The sequence below is a fragment of the Eschrichtius robustus genome, chromosome 19 (assembly GCF_028021215.1).
Source record: "Eschrichtius robustus isolate mEscRob2 chromosome 19, mEscRob2.pri, whole genome shotgun sequence".
Taxonomy (NCBI): domain Eukaryota; kingdom Metazoa; phylum Chordata; class Mammalia; order Artiodactyla; family Eschrichtiidae; genus Eschrichtius; species Eschrichtius robustus.
In genome coordinates, this window is record NC_090842.1 from 57,722,436 (window position 1) to 57,741,541 (window position 19,106).

Sequence of the window (19,106 nt, forward strand, 5' to 3'; positions counted from 1 at the left end):
CCCATTAGAAGCACTTACAACAACGTCTGGCACATAATAAATGCTCAGTAAATACTACTTAACACTATTATCACTAGAAGTTAAATGTTTGTAAAATGTGCCATGAAGCCCCAGGGAGGAGTGGCTACCCAGGTGGATGCTTCTTCTTGGTTTTGTTCCCTCTCCGTCCTCATATTTGTGCACAGGTACTCTTTTTTTTTCTTTCTTTCTTTTTTTTCCCCTCTTTGAAATAATTTCAAACTTAAGGAAAAGCCATGGAATTCTCATAGAGCCCTGTCCAGATTCTGACATTTGCTTTACCATTTTTCCCAAATATATGTACATGTGTATATATGATTTTTATCTGACCTGTTTGAGAGTAGGTTGCCTACATTGTGTCTTTAGTCCTTAATACTTTAGCATGCATTTCTTAAGAATAGAGCTATTATCTTAACCACAGTACAGTTATCAAATTTAACATTGATTTAGTGCTATTACCCACTCCATAGTCCACATTTAAATTTTGTCAGCTGTCCCAACAACATCCTTTAGAGCAATTTGGTTTCTAGTTCAGGATCACGAATTGCATTCTATTGTCATGTCTTTTTAGCCTGAAACAGTTTCTCAGTCTTCCTTTGTCTTTCACAACCTCATTATCTTTTTAATAAAAAGCATGTTTTCTTAAACAAAAATTAACCATGTTTATATTCTGCACATTGTTCCAGACCTTGCATTTTTTTCCATTTAACAGTAAATCTCAGCTATCTTTCCCTGTATGCACAGATAGTATAGATCTAGCTCAATTTAAACCATTGTTGAATAGTTAATAAATTCCTGTGGTATCCACAAATATCCAGAAATACAGAAAGGTATGCAGTATAAAGTCTTCTTCAGACCTTCCCCCTCCACCCATGGTTCACATATGCCCTCCCCTACACGTAAGCCCACTGGTACTCAGGATTTCTTTATCAAAATACAAGAAAGATGATTGTTATTTTTCTTCTTTTACACAAAAGGTAGCATATTATACATGTTATTTTGTATCTTTTTTTGTTTAACTATATATCTTAGAGTTATTTTTTTTAATATATCGCTACACAGGACTTCTTCGTTCTTTTATATAGTCTGTAGTCATTGTGTTGATCTACCATATTTATATTAACGGACATTAACTATTAACGGACATTTGATTAGTTTCTCACCTTTTTACTTAGTAGCTGCCTAGTATTCTGATGCAGGTGTCAGTTCCCCCTGGTGGACCTGGAAATTATTTGCTGGAAGTCAGTGCTGCAGTGACAGCTTATCTTTTTCCCACTTACCCGAGTATCTTGGAGGGCTTTTCGTGTTCCCATACATGGATATCCTGTGTGATTTAGTCTCGCCCACTTTCCCTTTGGAGCACATTTAGCAGTGCTGGCATGAGCAATTTGCACATCTTTGCATTCTTGTGGGAATATGGTTGTAACATTTACCTCTGAAAGTATAACTTCTGAGTCAAAGGTGTATTTTTAATTTTTGATAGCTACCATCAAGACTGTACTCCAGGGAGGTTGTAGCAATTTAATGTTTGATCAGCATGTGACTGGGTTCCCCAGACTCTGTCCCATCTGAGCGTGAGGTTCTGTGAGTGTGTGGTAGTTTGGAACTTTAGGCCTGACTCTTGCTTCAGCCTGTTCATTTTTACTTCTACTTTTAAGATTCTATGTTCAGTTTCCTTTGTTTAAAGAATGCCATCACTTTAAAAGACTCAGAGTGAAGGGTTAGAAGGGGTGTGAAAAATCAGTGACCTGAAGGAACTGGTGGGGAGGACGTTTGTGTCAGAACTTGAGTTCTCAACATTCACAAAACAGAAAGGACAAAACGGCCTTCCAGGTAGAGAGAACAGTATAACTCACTTAAGCAAACCATAAGGAGTAAAATACTTGGAACCTCAGGGACGACACTAGGAGATGTGAAAGGTAAGGCTACAAAAGTGGCACACTTTGAATAATGCCAGGCTTAAGGACTTTGGGTCCTTAGGCCCTGGTGTGGCACTCAGGAATGGTTTTGCAGAAGTGACACAGCTACCCTTGCCTCTTTGACAGTTGGCGCTGTCGGTGGTGGGTTTGTCAGTTGCGGGTGCTGGTTTGTGTACAACATGGTAAGTTCCTATAGTGAAGCTGGTGGACGTAAGGAAGGCTAACCCCCACGATGTTCATTTCCGCAGTAGAGCAAAGGTGACCTGGGCCACTCTTGCTCAGGTGAGAAGACATGGCAGGGACCGTGCTGTGAGGATCGAGGCAGGATTTAGTCCAACAGATGTTTGTGTGTCTGCCCTGCGTGGTCTCGACCTGTGTGGGCGCTTACGGACACTTACAGATATAAAGGACTGTGTAGAACTGTGCCCTGTGAGCACTGAGGAGGGTGGTGAGGAGGCCCCTTGGGGGAAGGGGCTTCCACAGCTTCTCAAAGGGCAAGTCCCAAGGTGGTCTCTGCATGCAAAAGGGAGGGAATACCACATCTTGTACTTTTCTATCAGGAACCCGACCTTTGCTTCCATCTCCTGTATGATCCCAAGTTTTGAGTCTCCCGTAATTGTTAACCTTTACCCTGCAGCCAAAGTGATCTTTCTGAAACACAGTTCTGACCAGGCCATTCCCCTATTTGAAACAAGTCAGGGGCTCTGCTCTGCTGCTGTCAGCACGAATCCAAACTTCTGAGGTAACAGAGAGCCCCTCCCTCGCTGAGAGCAGGGACCATGTCTCCTCCCCACCACTTTAGCCCAGAGCAGTGCCTGGCATCTTGGAATGAGAGCACGCATTCATTATGCACTCACTCTGTAGTAAGCACGTTCACCTGTTAAATCCTCAGAACAACTCTATGCAGTGTAGAATCTTATCATGGCCCCTCTTTTTTTTTTTAATAATTTTTTAAAAAATATTTATTTATTTATTTGGCTGTGCCGGGTCTTAGTTGTGGCACATGGGATCTTCGTTGCCGCGTGAGGGCTCTTAGTTGCGGTGTGCGGGATCTAGTTCCCTGACCAGGGATCGAACCCAGGCCCCCTGCTTTGGGAGCTTGGAGTCTTAGCCACTGGACCACTAGGGAAGTCCCTGGCCCTTCTTTTTTGATAAGGAAACTGAAGATGGAGTAAATGGTAGAGCTGAAGCAGCCTGCCTTCCAAAACAGGATCTTAACCACTAAGCTGATCAGTAAGGACTCAATAAATTGTTGAATTAATGAATATGGTCCCTTCCTGGCTCTCCAGCTGTACCTGAAATTACTCCCCAACCCCCAACCCCCAATCCTGTATGCTTCAGCCAGTCTGACCCTACGTTCTCTCACTGCCAGATTTGTGCACAAACAACACTTCTCTTGGACTCTCTCCTCTCACCCCAGACTTGGCTCATTCCCGTTTATTGTTCAGGACTTGACTTCCTCCTCAGAGAATCTTGCTCCTGTGTAGGTGCTCTTACTGAATTAGGATGGTGTCCTTGTCTAATTCCCCACTAGGCTCTGAGCTGTGTCAGGCCCGGATCACTGTAGACATAAGCATCAAGAAGAGCATATAAATGAATGCACGTGTAGAGCTGGGCCTGACTTAAAAGGCCCTGCTGTGGCTTTCTTTCCATCTGTTATCTTGCTGGGGATGAGAATGGACAGGACCGCTTTTGCCTTCCTCTCCATCTCAGGCTAGGCACAAGACTCAAATACTTGGAGCTTCCTAAAATTACACACTTCACATCCACCAGCTTTTTGGGTCTTGGGCAAGGAGGGCTTTGGGCTGCATGTTGTCTGAGCTGTTCCCTGGTGCTTCCCGATGCATCTGTACATTGAGGAGGGACGCACTTGAATCTGGGATGCCAGCTTTGTTTTCATTCCCTGCATCTGCTCTGACTTGTGCCTCCCAGTGCCTTAAGCAGAACATTGGCAGTTATCTTTCTCTGGCTTTTTTTCCTAGGACTTTGAATGTGGAAATGACGTGGAACTTTCCTTCACCAAAAATGGGAAGTGGATGGGCATTGCCTTCCGAATCCAGAAGGAAGCCTTAGGGGGTCAGGCCCTCTACCCTCATGTCCTGGTGAAGAATTGTGCAGTGGAGTTCAACTTCGGGCAGAGGGCAGAGCCCTACTGTTCTGTCCTGCCAGGCTTCACCTTCATCCAGCACCTTCCCCTGAGTGAGCGAATCCGGGGCACTGTCGGACCAAAGAGCAAGGCAGAGTGTGAGGTGAGTGGGCCCGGAAGCCTGAATTGGTGGCCGCCTCTCCAGAGCCATGTTGCTGCCAAGACAGAGGGGAGACATTCAGCAGCTGAGTGTGGTGAACGCTGCTGTGAGAGTGAGGTGAGGGCTGTGGGTGTGCGGCTTAGTCCAAAGAGGGAGGGGCCGAAGTAAGACACCTAAATGTCAGAAAGATTCCAAAAGGAAGTTGCCACACTGCTCCTCGGGTGTGGTCAGAATCTTGGAAAAGGAGTCTTTCCTCCCAGCGGAAGAGGGTGTGAAGGCACTTCCTGGTGAGCGAGTTCTTGGAGGAGGTTGTGCAGCTCCACGCTCCCATCCAGGGCTCTCCGAGGACAAAAATGGCAACTGGACTTAGAGCTGATTTGGCTGCAGAAGCTGTACTGGTGGTCTTTGTCCTCAAATAATGTTTCTTTCTGATATATGTGATTTTGTGTTTATTCTAGAAAATTAAGAAATATAAAGAAAATTAAAGTTTCCTTTAATTCCACCATCCACAAATAAGTTTCCTTTGAAAGTTTTGGAGCTTATCCTATGCCTTTTGCTGTGCTAGGTGCCATTTATACACACACACTTACAGTTGAGATCTTATGGTATAAGCATTTTGATATCCTGCCCTTTCACTTAATGTTATTTTGTGAGCTTTGTCCCACCATATGAACACGTCTTTTGAAACTCATTGTTATTAGCCTCACCGTTTTCCTCTTTTTGGGCATTTTGGTTACATCCAGTGTTTGCCAAATTGTAAACGTACTGATTAGAAATGATTCTCGTCCTTATGCATACAGTCTGTCCCCATCTGAGACTCCAGGAAGGTTGTACCACTCCTTGTGCCTATTCCGTGGGCCTTTCCCTTTCAGAGGCCCCTGAATCCTGCCTAAACAAATGTAAATACTCATAAGAGCAGGCCCTCTGCTGAGAGTCTGACAACCCTCATCTCTTTGAATCCCAACAACAGTACTATGAGGTAGACGCTCTTATTGCTTCCATTTCCCAGAGGTGGCCATGAGGTTTGGAGTCACCCTCACGGTCACCGTCAAGTCAGGGTGATGCCAGGCTGCCATGCCACACACTGTTCCTGGTTCACAGTGTCCCTCCTGGGCCTGTTGTTATAGATTCTGATGATGGTGGGCCTGCCTGCCGCTGGTAAGACCACATGGGCCATCAAACATGCAGCCTCCAACCCCTCCAAGAAGTACAACATCCTGGGTACCAATGCCATCATGGATAAGATGCGGGTAAGGATAGCCCCTGGTCTCTCCTTATCCACCTCCCACTCCCTGAATACTGCTCAGCAAACAGGAGCACCCACCCCTCACCACCCCCTGCCCACAGGTGATGGGCCTACGCCGTCAGAGGAACTACGCCGGCCGCTGGGACGTCCTGATCCAGCAGGCCACCCAGTGCCTCAACCGCCTCATCCAGATCGCTGCCCGGAAGAAACGCAACTATATCCTAGATCAGGTACTTACTGGTGACTGTCACGCCCCAGGAGAGGGAGGGGGCCATTGGGTGCCTGGGAATTCCTCTCTGGTCCTTGTATTTTTTTCCCCATAATGCTCTTGGACTGCAGTACTGGTTAGAGGTCAGCCACACATGATGGCACAGTCCCAGACTCTTTAACACAGCTTTCTGAGTCTGGTCTGCAAGCAGGGGTCTGGAGCAGCAATCCAGGCCTAGCTCAGGCCCCAAGCAGCACAAAAGAACATTTTGTGAGAGCAAATTTTGTGAAGTGGAAAAGCATGGATTTCTGAGCCAGACAGACCTGGGCTTGAATCCCAGCTCTGCCGCCTCCTAGCTGCGTGCCTGTGGGCAGCTGACTTTATGCTCTGAGTCTCCTGGTCTGTAAAACACAGCTCAAAATGGTGCCCACACACCTAACATGGGGACTGGCACATAGTAGCTGGAGGTGGTTGTTAACCTACAGAATAGGTGTGTCCCAGCTTCCCTTAGCATGTTTTATGACTGTCAGGTACCTCTATGTCACGTATTTTTTACCTGCATTTCAATGAAGAGCAAGGTTCTTAACATTAGGCAATTTGGGAACTTTTGAAATTAAACACAGAATTTTGTATGAAGATGCAGATATGTTTGTTTGTTTTGTTTTTTGGCCTCACTGCATGGCGTGTGGGATCTTAGTTCCCTGACCAGGGATCCCATGCCCCCTGCATTGGAAGCGTGGAGTTTTAACCACTGGACCACCAGGGAAGTCCCAGATATGTTCTTTTTTTAACTAAAAAGTTTCGAGTTGGGATAGGAAGATCGTCCATGGCTTTCGGCATTCTCAAAAGTATGAGTGACCCAAACATGGTTAAAGATCCCTGTCTCAGAGTAATGAGTGCTTCATGTTTACCACCTATGAGACCTCCTTGACGTTTGTCCTGAGGGCTTTCTCAAGTAGCAGATTTTGTATTTGAGGATGTACAAACAAGCCTCTGTTCCCCCTCAGCCTTGTATTTATGTTTTCTTAAAAACCTGTAAGTGTGCAAATAATGTAAACTAAGTAGCACCCCCAGCCTGGCACCCTTAACTGGAGTGCCTTCCATATGTGTGGTCCTGGGTACTTGGTTACCATGAGTTCAGAGGGCTTCTGATGAGGGTGGAGCTGGCTTTAGTGGTTGACTGATCAGAAAGGTGGTTGGAGGGACTTCCCTGGCGGTCCAGTGGTTAGGACTCCACGCTCCCACTGCAGGGGGCCCAGGTTCGATCCCTGGTCAGGGAACTAGGATCCCACAAGCCGCATGGAGAGGCCAAAAATAAATAAGTAAATTAAATTAAAGCCAACTTCCAACCTTTTTTTTAAAAAAAAAAAAAAAGGAAGAAAGAAAAGTGGTTGGAAACTCCAGGGGATCAAGGTGCTTTTGCATAGGAGTGAGCATCTTACACAAAACAAACGATTAAGCAGGAGCTTCTGGGTTGGTGAACAAGTGGAGATTTGGGGAGGGTGGCACCTTCAGGGAGCATGGAAGTTCTGTGCCCCTTCCCGCATAGCTTGCCCTTTGCGTCTGTTCCATCTGGCTGCTCCTGCATTATATCCTTTTATAATATACTGGTAATCTAGTGTTTAGAGTTGAAAAATTGATGCCTCGATATCCAACCTTTGAAAGGAGTACATAGTAAGAACTTATTCTTAAAGACAAAAAATGGCTGCTGGCTGGTGATAGTTCCTTATGACAGACAAATTAAATGATCTTGCCAAGCAGTTAGGTACTGAGAGTAGAAATCTGGTTTGCTGATGAGACAGTTATGCTCAGTTGGCCAAGGCTATGCAATACAATTGGCATTCTTCTGTGATGGTGGAGATGTGAGATTTACTCTGGGTTCTGCTTTTCTGGAAAGTAGACATGAAAAGGTGTACTACTTTTATCCAGTGACCAATGCCGCAACCATGGGATTGAACCCTGAAGACTCACATTTGTGAAGAAGACAGGACATGATCCCATAATAGTAAAGTTTGATTAAAAAACTACTAACTGGGCTAAAGTTTAGAATATATTTATGGGGGAAGGGGACGGTTGGGCACAGGGTAGTCCAAGAGCTACTCAGGGCTGCTGCCCCAGCTCAGCCCCGTCCGTAACGCATACAGCCAGCCTTCTCCGCCGTTGAAGACTTTGTTTGTTCGTTTGTTTGTTAACCCTGGCCTCCCTGTGCCCCGTTTTTCTTGTCAGGGCATTTTGGAGTTCTGGTCCAGCTTGGCCCCAGTGGGATTCTGTCCTGAAAGAGAGAGCAGTGGTGTTTTAATACCTTGAGAATTCCTTTTTTGGATACCCCAGCAAGTCTTCCCTGCCTGTCTTTTTCTCAGTTTACTAGTTAAATCAGCTGTGAAACCCATTTCAAATATGTGGCCCGTGGAGAAAGTTTATAATCCTAGGGGTTATAATTGTCTTAACATCTCTGTCCAGCGTTTCAAAGTGGGCTTTCTCTAGAGGTCAGGGCCCCAGCCCCTCAGCCAGGCACAGTTGAGCCCAGTGAAGACTTGTCATTGGCCCTCTCAGCTTACGCTGCCTTGTTCAGGGACAGGGTCCAGGGCTGTTCCAGGTGCACCTGCGGTCTTCAGGGCTGCTGGCCTCCTCGTGGAGGAACATGCAGGTCAGGGCAAGTGTTCTAGGCCAACAGCGAGGCCAAAGAACCTAAACTCGGAAGGTGGGGGAGCAGGGCTCTCTGGTTAGCCACAGATTGGAGGATTGACTTGGGGCCCGAAACTAGAGACTGCTGAAGCCTGGGAAGCGGTCTGAAGCCAGTGGTTCGACCTGTTTTGGCTTAAACCCCAAAAAGCGTGTTCCAGAAAACCCTGGGTGGGTGAGCGTGTGTGTAGGAGATACAGAGCAGGCCCCAGGCCAGACCCTGGCATTTCCTACCCCAGCAGCCTTGGCAGCGAGGGTAAGTTGATGCTCAGCTGTCTCCTGAGTTACACGGGGTTCCCAGAGCAGAAACTGGTACTACAGGCAAAGTCCCTGCGGCCCCTGCGTCTCAGCCCAGCACCATCTTTTTTCTTCTCTGGTTTTTCCTGAGTGGTCAGACCTCCTCACATTCGGCTCTTCTGGGTCTCCTGTTGGTAGTTTGACCTCAGAAATGCCCCTCCTTGAGAGGGGAGGAGAACGTAGCTACAGAAGCCAAGCTAGGCCAAGTGAACCGTGTAGTTGGGGCTTTTACCTACGTTCCATGGTGACCTGAGTACCCTCTTCAGATCATGTGGGTGTTAGAGCAGTGGAACAGCCGAGGAGAAAAAGAAAAGAAAGAAGAGGTAGGCCACGTTGCTTCACGTGGCTCTGTTGCCAGTGGAAATCCTCTGGAATGAAACGCTGCCTGGCCTGTCCCTTGCCTACCAAGGTGCAGAGTAGGAGCTGGCCTCTGTGAGGCAGCAAACTTGCCTTCCTGGAGGCTTCTGAGAAGGCCCCTGCAGGGCCATATGTGAGGGCCCAAACCACCCCCAGGGTTGAGGTCTGCAGCCTAGGAGTTCTCTTAGGAGTCTAACAGCCCAGAGCTAGGCCAGGCAGTGCTCAGAGGCAGGGCTGGATATGACAACATGCGACCTTGCCTCGCCCTCAGAACAAAGGGTTGTAGTCCTGCTTTGCATCCCTTTTAGCAAGAGCCACGCCTTTGCCTGAAACAGAAATCCGGGGCTACAGTGGAGACCCAAAGTAAACTGCCTCTTGTTGGCAGGCGTTGGAGAAGAGGATGTTTCTTTCCTCTCTCCTCCCCACCCCCAGAGCCTCAGCCCATTCCATTGTTGACACTCTGGCGAAGTCTCTTCCCTCACAAGTGGTTCGTTCTACTGGGTTCACCTCACGCTGAGCCTAGAGTGAACTCTTGCGTCACCAGCTTTAAGTTTGCTCCCCTGGGATCCAACCCTGTTTCTCCTGCTGCCAGCCTGACCTTGTTGAGTTGTGGGTGGGGGACAAGAGTTGACAGGGGACAGAGGGGCTCTTAGAGACCTCAGGCTGTGAGCGGCCTGCTGTGTTTCCTCCCTACTCCCCCAGACTGTCACACACCAAAACTACCCCCACGGCTGCTCTGAGAAACCCAGCCCCTGTCCTTTGGCCCACATCACGGGGGAATGGAAGTAGCCTGGGCCCAGGGAACACAGGCGGCCCCAGACCTCCTCAGGGTCCGCATCTTCAAGCAGCGTGGGACTGGGAGAAGCAGGAGCTAGGCGGAGGGCGCCTGCACAGCCGGAAGAGCCGACCTGCTGTTGTGCTGGTCTCTTAGCAGCGGCCCCCAGCAGCCCCCAGTGACCACAGCAGCGCCGGGCCAGCCCAGGGGCTCTGACCTCACTGTGTTTGCTGTGGCAACAGCACCGACAGCTAACTCCCTTTCCTCCAGGGAAGCCAAGCATTTGCATTTCTGCTGGCTGGCCTAGATGCTCTTCTTTCCTTCCTCAAGCCGAGGAGGGAGGGGAGGGAGGCGCGGTCTTGAAAATTGTCACCAAGAGGGTTCTCAGCACCTCAGTTCCAGAATGTCTGAGGAGCCATTCCTCAGAGTCTAGCCACTTCCCAGGACAGAGGCCAGCTGTTGATGAGTGCTGTCTGCTCTGCCCCCATTCCTCCCGTTGTGAAGCTGCAGGGACTAGCCCTCTTGGCAGTGATGCTTCTCTTCTCTGTCCCCTCATCAGGACATTGACGGGGTAGGTCTCATCCATAGAAGACCACCAAGAGGTGTTTATCCATGTCCTTGGGGTTCAAAGGAATCAAAATAGGATCACTTCTTATGGGCAAGCAAACAGTGGAATGGATTGTCCACAGAGTGGCTGGGGCCACAGTCACCCCTGGCACCCGCCTATTCTGGGTTTTGTGCCAGGAGAAAACCTCATTATTTAGCTAGAGGAAAGCAAATTCTATCTTCCTGTGACCAGATGCCACCTGATTTGCTTTTAGGAATGGAGTCTAGGAAGAGCAGTGAGGAGAAGGACTTGACTTTTCCTTTGTAACTTGTGTGCTTTTCAACCATTTGTGGCTCAAGCCCTCTCCTTGGGCCAGTGTTCAAGGCACAGATAACATGTGTATGCCCACCACACATACCCACTTTGCGGGCCCCCACCCCCAGTTAATGTTGAGACACTTTCCCTGGGGAACAGGGAAGACCATCTTTGCCTGCTGTGTGTGTCAGGGCCACAGGGTTGGGTTGGTTTAGAAAACAGGTGTACCCACAGCCCACACCTCCCAACAGGTGTGCACTGGCGTCCCTGGCCTCTGGCTGACCCATAACCCAGCTTCCTGTTCCTTGTGTTTTGGAATAGGCTGTCTTGTGCCTCATCCTTTCCTCAAACTTAACTTTCCTTGGTCCTTTCCATTGGGAAGCCTCTCCTAGGACAGTGTCAGTCCTGTTGGTCATATTTGCAGACTTCTTTCCCTGCCATTTTCACATCTGTAAATCCTCACCAGAACCAGGAGGGTGATAGGATCTCTGTCTTTCAGATGTAGAAATTTGAGACTCAGACTAATTAGGTGACTTGTCTACAGCCTCACAAATAGTAGAGGGCACAGCTGCGATTTCAACCTCGAGCCTGTTCCCAGAGCCTGTGTTCTTTCCACCCTGTCTCACCGTCCCTGCCTTTCTGATGGGAAGTCACTATAGCTTGACGTTCCCTTGGTCTGAGTTGCTTCAACTCAACCTTACAGTAAGAAGATCCAGTGCACCCCACCCAGTGACGCCACATCATATCAACCGTGACCTCCATTTGTTGAGTGTTGGCTGTGAGCCAGACCCTGGGCTAACCAAGGGCTTTTACTCACATGAGCTCCTTCAGTCTTAATAGTGACCATATGAACTTCCTATTGTTTTCCCCTTTCAGGGCTTGAGACTTAGTAGGTATGCAGACTGAGGCTCTGAGTGGAAGTCACTCACTCAGGGCCACACAGTTTGACTTGACCAAGTCATCTTAGAGCCAGGATGTGCTGAGCCATCGCCCCTGCGCTACCTGCCTCTGTCCAGGCAGCTTCCGCCCTGAAGGCCACAATGTAGCCCCCACTCCAGGAGTTCCTCACACTTGGTCAGTTGCTTTGTGGTCCTTTTCCCGCTCAGTCCTCACCAGGCCCAGGAGGGAGGCTTTTTTCCCCTCCATTTTAACAGGTGAAGCAACTACCAGGACTGGCCACGGCGAGTGAGTGGCCACACTAGGCCTTGATGCTGGGCTTTTCCACCCGCCAGGCTGCAGCTGCAAAATACAACACTTTTTGTCTGTTTGTGCATGCCCCTTTACACATCTCTTCCCCTCTGTGGCTTCTCCCTTGAGTACCTTTCAGAGCTACTAAAAGTTGTTTAAATGCAACATTACTTATTACTCCAGTTCTGTTGAGCGTCTGAATGGGAAAAGATACCCATACAGGTGCCTGGGTCCCACCTCCAGAGACTGGGGTTGGGGAATACTCTGGTGGGGTTTGAGCCACTCTCTTTTTCAGTAGCGTCCGAGCGATTCAGGTACACAGGCTGAGTCCGTGGAGCACTGGGGTTTTACGGATCTGGGCACCAGTCCCAAAGGGCCCAGCATGTGGGAGGTATTCAATGAACGGAAGCTGTTTTACTACGGCTCTCAATCAGATGTGTCGTAGAGCACTGCTCTATGCCAGCACCAGCCCAGGAAGCACCTAACCATCACCTAGAAGAAGGGAAGAGGAAGTTAGTAGCAAAACTGCACTTGCTAAAAGCACGGGTTATTGCCTTGTCAAGCTCCCTGGTTAGAAGCTTGTGGGTGAGTCTGGTGTTTCAGAGCAGGACTAAGGGAATAAAAGAACCACAGTGTTGATGAAAACGGTCTATACAACTGTCAAAGGGGCTGGTTAATTATGGCATCCATTCTATAAATATTATTAAAGGAGAATACCACGGAATTCCCTGGCAGTCCAGTGGTTAAGACTCCGCACTTCCACTGCCGAGGGCACAGGTTCAATCCCTGGTTGGAACTAAGATCCCGCAAGCTGCGTGGTGCGGCCCAAAAGGAAAAAAAGGAGAACACCAGCACAGAAAAATGACAGAGAAACATTAAGTGAAAAAAAGGCTTCAGAAGAGTGTGTGTTGTTTGATTCCATTAGTGTTAAAAATCACACAGATATTTCTAGAAATACATAAGAAATTCAATACAGGTCATCTCTGGGAAGTAGGAGTGGCAGTAGGTGGATGAAAGGATTCTTACTCTGAACTTTACAGCTTGTACTCTGAATTTTTTTTACTGTGAGCATGTGTTACTTTTAGAATGGGGGCCGAGGGGGCTGTAATGCACAATACCACGAACAAATAGGATTAAAAAAGCAAAGCCCAAACTTTAGGAATCCCTTGTCCTGTCACTGTCAGCAGCCACTTCCCAAGTCAGTTCATTTTCTGAGGGTAGTCTCAAGAATCTTAAAAGTGAAGAGGAGCAGTTTCCTGAGTTTCTCTGCTTAGGAGAACTAGTATCCCTTTCTCAGTCCCTGGCCTACATAATACCCCACAGAGGAAAAAACCAACTTGTAATGACCATCTCTTGCCTCTTCTGTTACCTACCCCTAGACAAATGTTTATGGGTCAGCCCAGAGACGAAAAATGAGACCATTTGAAGGCTTCCAGCGCAAAGCTATTGTAATTTGTCCCACTGATGAGGACCTAAAAGACCGAACAATAAAGCGAACCGACGAAGAAGGGAAGGATGTCCCAGATCACGCGGTCTTAGAAATGAAAGGTAGGAGATGAGCAGTTCCCAGAGGAACATCGCAGCAGGGTCCTTAAGAGAAAAAGGGTCTCGCACGGTTTTTCCCTTCCCAGCTCCTTGATTATTCTTTTTTTTATCTTGTTCTTTCTTTCTGTGCTTCTGCTTTGTCCCTTCTCTGTCTGGTACAGCTGTGAATGGAAAAGCTGCCTGTATCCCTCCTGGGGCAGGGTTTTCAGACTAGATGGGGCTGGGGCAGGATGAGGGAGAGGATGTGTGGGAACAGGTGCTGAGAGACCTGCACGGTTGGTCGTCTGCCTCTGGCACCCACTGGGCGGGCTGGCTGAGCAAGCCTCAGTTTGCTTCTGTGTAAAAATAAGGATGATGATTCCACCTGCCAGGCTCACTCCCTGGGTTATATATAAACCATCGGTTTGGTGGGGCTTAGCCACCTCTTCAGGAAAGGGAGGAGAGGGTCTTTGTTAGCCCCTTACTGTTGTCAGGGAGGCCGAGCTTGGGACCCTGTCTCTCCTCTGTCGCTCATACTGCAGTCCCCTCCTGCTCCTCCCTTCTGGCAGGCCAGTGTCCTGGGGGTGAAGGAGACCAGACCTCAGAAGGTGCTGACCACCTCTTCTTGTTCCCTCTGGGGCCCTCCCTTCCTCCTAGCCAACTTCACGTTGCCAGATGTTGGGGACTTCCTGGACGAGGTGCTGTTCATTGAGCTGCAGCGAGAGGAAGCAGACAAGCTGGTGAGGCAATACAATGAGGAAGGCCGCAAGGCTGGGCCACCCCCTGAAAAGCGCTTTGACAACCGAGGCGGTGGCGGCTTCCGGGGCCGTGGGGGTGGCGGCGGTTTCCAGCGCTATGACAACCGAGGTCCCCCCGGGGGCAACCGAGGAGGCTTCCAGAATCGCGGAGGAGGCAGCGGAGGAGGCGGCTACCGAGGAGGTGAGGCATCGCACACTGAGCTGTCCCTGCCTTTGGTTCCTGGTTCAGGGTTGCGTTCTGTGACTGCGTCCTCAGTCCGCAGATGACGCTTCCCTGTCACCGCTGTGGGCTGAACTCTGGTAGAGAACTAAGATAAATCAGAGTCTGGGGCCTCAGGGAAACTCTCCCACTGTCATGCTCCCCCCTGGACATTGCTCCTGAAGCCCTTGCCCATTTGTATGTTGCATCGCTATTATTTTTATGAATCTTTCCCACCCCTCATCTGACCATGAGCTCCTTGAGAAGAGGGGCCAGACCGAGTTTACTGCCAGTCCTGGATCCCACCTCAGGACCTGGCACAGGGCAAATATCAGGACTGGTTTTGCTTCTAAAACACATGGAGAAACAGGCTTGGAGAGGTTAATTTGCCCAGGATTCACCCAGCTGAATCCATAGTTGGGATCAAGTGATGATGGATCCAGAGCCCAGGTTCTTACTAAGTTATGCTATCTCTGAAGTGTGTGATCATGATTTAATAAGCATGCCCTACTCTGTTTCAGTCTTGTGCTGGGTGGTTTTGGGGACAGAGCCTTGACCCAGGCACCATATCACCCTGTAGTGACGGTGCAGAAGGATTCTGGGCTGAATGGCACAGCCCGGGGGTACTTTGAGCTCCAATGATACCTGATCCAGCCTGCAGGGGAGCAGGGCTCAGGAAAGGCCTCCTGAAGTGCTGATGTCTAAGCTGAGGTCCAGGAGCCAGTAGGAATTGGCTGGGGGAAGGGTTCTGGGCTCACGAAAACTGCACAAAGGCTCAGAAGAGGCCAGCCCATTTGGCCAAGCCTGAAAAGGACTGTCCCCAGTGCTTAGATGTTGGGGACACAGTAGAAATTAAGACAGCCCTGGTCCCAGGCTCAGTCCAATGGGCAAGACAAACCTGTCAGCAGGCCGTGACAACTGCGTGTTACCAGGGCGGCATGGGGGAGTGCTCCCAGGGCTCTGGGGAAGGCGGGAGGGGGTGCTTTACTCGTCCACTGGGACCGGGCTCCTGCTCTGTGCCTGGTCACACTGGAGCTACAGCAGTCCCCAAGACAGCCCGGCTCCTCAGGGTCCCAAACTGAGAACAGCGGGGCCTCTCACCTGCTTCTCCAATGCAGGTTTCAACCGCAGTGGAGGTGGTGGCTACAACCAGAACCGCTGGGGTAACAACAGCCGGGATAACAACAACTCCAACACCCGAGGCAGCTACAACCGGGCTCCCCAGCAACAGCCGCCGCCACAGCAGCCACCGCCCCCACAGCCGCCGCCTCAGCAGCCTCCACCGCCACCCAGCTACAGCCCTGCTCGGAACCCCCCGGGGGCCGGCAGCTACACGAAGAGCAGCAACATCCCTGGCTCGAGCGCCAATACCAGCACCCCTCCTGTCAGCAGCTACAGCCCTCCACAGGTGAGAGGATAAGCGTGCGTGCGTGCATGTGTGTGTGAACAGGTGAGAGGAGGTGGGTCCAGGGAGATCACCAACATGTGCTCCAGCCACAGGTCTTCACTCTTACCTCCAGCCCTGCCCTTTCTCCCTTCCCTGCCAGTGCTTTTGGCTTAGACAGACCCTAGATATTCCCAGATGCCTTCCAGACCCAGAGTAAATCGGGGACCTACCTGTTCTGTTGTCCCTCTGAGGGCGGGCTGTATGTGTTGGTCCCACAAGCAAGTACATTTCTCTTGGCTGCGTTCTCTTGGCTGTGTCACTGGCCTCGCTGAATCCCCAAGAAAGCACTCAATTGGAGTTACCCCTTCAACCTAGGCTTGAAGGGGCTGATCCCCTTGTCTTCGGGATGTAGGGACAGACTCTGAGGTTGATGAGGACTTGACCTCTGCCCTGAGAGCTTCACTGCGGAGCAGCTCCAGGCTCGGTTTGAGTTCTCAGAGAGCCAGTGCTCAGCTCTGGTACGCACAGGCCCCTTAACCAGAGCAGTCCCCATTTGCTGTGCACCTTCCACACTCCAGGCCTGGAGGCAGCTGCCAGGAGACACAGATGAACGGTTCTAGTCCTGGTCTAACCAGAATATTTCCTAGAACAGGAGTTGGGCAGACACAAATTCAAACCCCAGCCCCACAGCGTTCTGGTTTTGTGACCTTGGACAAACAGCTTCACCTCTTGGGACCTCGTTTTCCTCATAAAGGACTAGAGTTAGTAGTAGAACTCACTTCCAAGGTTTGTTGTGAGGGGAAGATGACATCATAGCTTTGCAGGTAAGGCTCTGGAACTAGGCGGACCTGGGGGCAAGTCACAGCTCTGCCACTTTACCTGTGTGGCTTGGGCCTAGTGATTTCACCTCCCTGAGCCTCAGCTTCCTTCTCTGTAAAACGAAGCCAATGGAGCCTGCCTCAGAGAGTTGATGGGGGGATTAGAGGAGTTAAGGATCCAGCCTGGATGTGGGAAGCACTTAGGAAATTGCCACTACTGTTTTTCTTAGCAGGTCTTCCTGTAACAAATACCACCATTTATTGTGCCCAGTGGATGGTGCACGTAAGCTTAGTGAATACACAAGGCAATCCAAAGGGGTGGCTCCGTTGTAATTCTCATTTTACAGAAAAAAATAAAAACCCTGGGATTTCAAGAGATGCTGTGTGCCTTGCTCCCCCAGGGTCTCAGAGCTGGGATTAGAGTCCAGAATGTAGCTCTTGATCCTACCCTGTCCTGCCATGTCACAGAGCTGACCCACCTCCTTCTCAGCCCTGAAACAGCCTCCACCAGGGAAGTTCCTTTGTGGACCCACTGCTTACAAAGGCCCTTCCTCCATCCCAGCTGAGCTGGCTATTTCACAGAGACCTGTTTTTTTCCCTCCACTTTCCAGCCGAGTTACAGCCAGCCACCTCCCTACAACCAGGGAGGTTACAGCCAGGGCTACACAGCTCCACCACCTCCACCTCCGCCACCGCCTGCCTACAACTATGGCAGCTACGGCGGCTACAACCCAGCCCCTTACACCCCTCCGCCGCCCCCCACCGCGCAGACCTACCCTCAGCCCAGCTATAACCAGTACCAACAGGTGAGTGCCAGAAGCGGGGGGGGGGGAGAATGGGGAGACTTCTAGGGGCCCCACAGGGATGTGCATTCCCAGACCCGTGTCCCTGCTTATCCCTGAAAAGATGGGCAGCCCTCTGGCCTCGGGCTGGTGTGCATCTAGTACAGTATAGCCATGCCGTTTGTTGAACGCTTCTACACTGGCTGCTAAGTAACTGCCATCCTAGTTCCTCTCCCCAGTGCAGCAAGCAGAGTGCTTAGCAGGGGGCCTCAAACCCTGCTTCAGCACCATGGCCAGTGTCCATTCTGATTGGTTGATGCTAGGCCCCATGCCTGTTTTTGAGTATTTTGAACATGGTATCTAGCTATACCTGAAAGGGCATTAGGTTGGCAAGCCAGGAGACCTGGGCTTCAGTCTCTTAACTGCCCACCCATGTGACATCAGGTCATTCACTTATCCTCCCAAGGTACCTTGATTTCTCTGTCAGACCTATGTGTTGACTGTCATCACCGTACCCATCTCCACCATGGGTGAGGGTGGCGTCAGGGGAGAAGCCAGATGTGGGTCTGGATGAACGACAACCTGGTTGGTGCTCTTGGTTTCTCTCTCCCCAGTATGCCCAGCAGTGGAACCAGTACTATCAGAACCAGGGCCAGTGGCCGCCGTACTACGGGAACTACGACTACGGGAGCTACTCCGGGAACACACAGGGGGGCACAAGCACACAGTAGCCAGTGTGTCCTGGAGGCCCCTGCCGGCTTCCTCCACCAGCGCCCACCTTGGCCCCCCTTGTCCACCCCCACCGGGTCACGTGGTGCTGGGGGACGGGTCCTCCCAGGGCTGCCTCCCCTCCAAGGGGCTCTTCCCCCACACAGGGCCGGGCATTTTCCTCCGGATTCAAACAGGCAACAATGACCATTTATTTTGTTTGTCCCCCCACCCCCCTCCTCTTCCTCTTCCTCCCTTCCTCCTTTTTGACTAAAGACCCCCCTCCCTTGGTCATACAGTGAGGCTACAGGGCTGTGGGGAGGGCCCCTTCCTGTCCTCCGGTCCCAGCCCTGCTCCAGCCCCTCAGCTTCCCAGATTCTCATGCAGTTGGTTGTAAATTCTTCCAGGAGCTGTTTGACTGTCTGCTTTTCAGGATTTAAAAAAAAAAATCAAAAACTTAAAAACACACACAAGTTTAAAAAAGCAAAATGCAGAAGGAGGAAGAAGCGACATTTTTTTTTGGTAATTATGCTTTTTTTTTTTAATTTTTAGAATTTGTCCCTTTTTACTGTGGGTCGGCTGTTGACACTTCATCAGGATAACCATTTCTTTGCTGAGTTCAGGTGACCGAGGAAGAGCCACACCCTCAAAACAAAACACACACAAAACAAAACCACAGAATCATCTTTAACCTAACTTTTTATACAATGTCTCAGTTTCCCGTAACTTTGCACACAAGCTTCTGTGTTGCGTTGAATTGTACCTGCCTTTTGTATTTGGAGAGAGTGTGACTATTGAACTTGAAACCTTTTATTCCGGGTGTCTTGGTAGTTTCTGGTGGGATTAATCGGGTGAGAGGGAAGAAGGGAGTTGGGGGGCTCCTTCCTTTCAGAACATGGATTTTCTCCCACTGCCTCCTCTCCAAAGGTCTCCCAGGTGCCAGACCTAAAGGTTTTTCCTACAGTGATCCTCTGATTATTTTTACTTCCCCTTGACCCATATGTTTTAACAGGACTTTAACAAACTGCACTTATTAAGAAATGTGTTTGCCCTGTTTTGTTTTGTTTTTGTTTTGTTTCAATAAATGACATGGCACCTCCTAGCAGGAAGGAAGCAAGGTTTCAACCCTGAA

At 49.9% G+C, this 19,106-nt stretch overlaps 1 protein-coding gene across 6 annotated transcripts in view; it reads left to right on the forward strand.

Moving 5' to 3' along the window:
- HNRNPUL1 (heterogeneous nuclear ribonucleoprotein U like 1) overlaps positions 1-19,106 on the forward strand; it is a 35,358-nt gene extending 16,252 nt beyond the window's left edge. For all 6 annotated transcript variants that reach the window (XM_068529460.1, XM_068529457.1, XM_068529458.1 and 3 more), the window contains exons 8-15: positions 3,920-4,186; positions 5,311-5,433; positions 5,531-5,659; positions 13,178-13,346; positions 13,980-14,261; positions 15,398-15,687; positions 17,096-17,290; positions 17,881-19,106. In XM_068529460.1, coding sequence (XP_068385561.1) covers positions 3,920-4,186; positions 5,311-5,433; positions 5,531-5,659; positions 13,178-13,346; positions 13,980-14,261; positions 15,398-15,687; positions 17,096-17,290; positions 17,881-17,997 — 1,572 coding nt within the window. In that variant the 3' untranslated portion in view covers positions 17,998-19,106. The remainder of the gene's footprint in view (positions 1-3,919; positions 4,187-5,310; positions 5,434-5,530; positions 5,660-13,177; positions 13,347-13,979; positions 14,262-15,397; positions 15,688-17,095; positions 17,291-17,880) is intronic.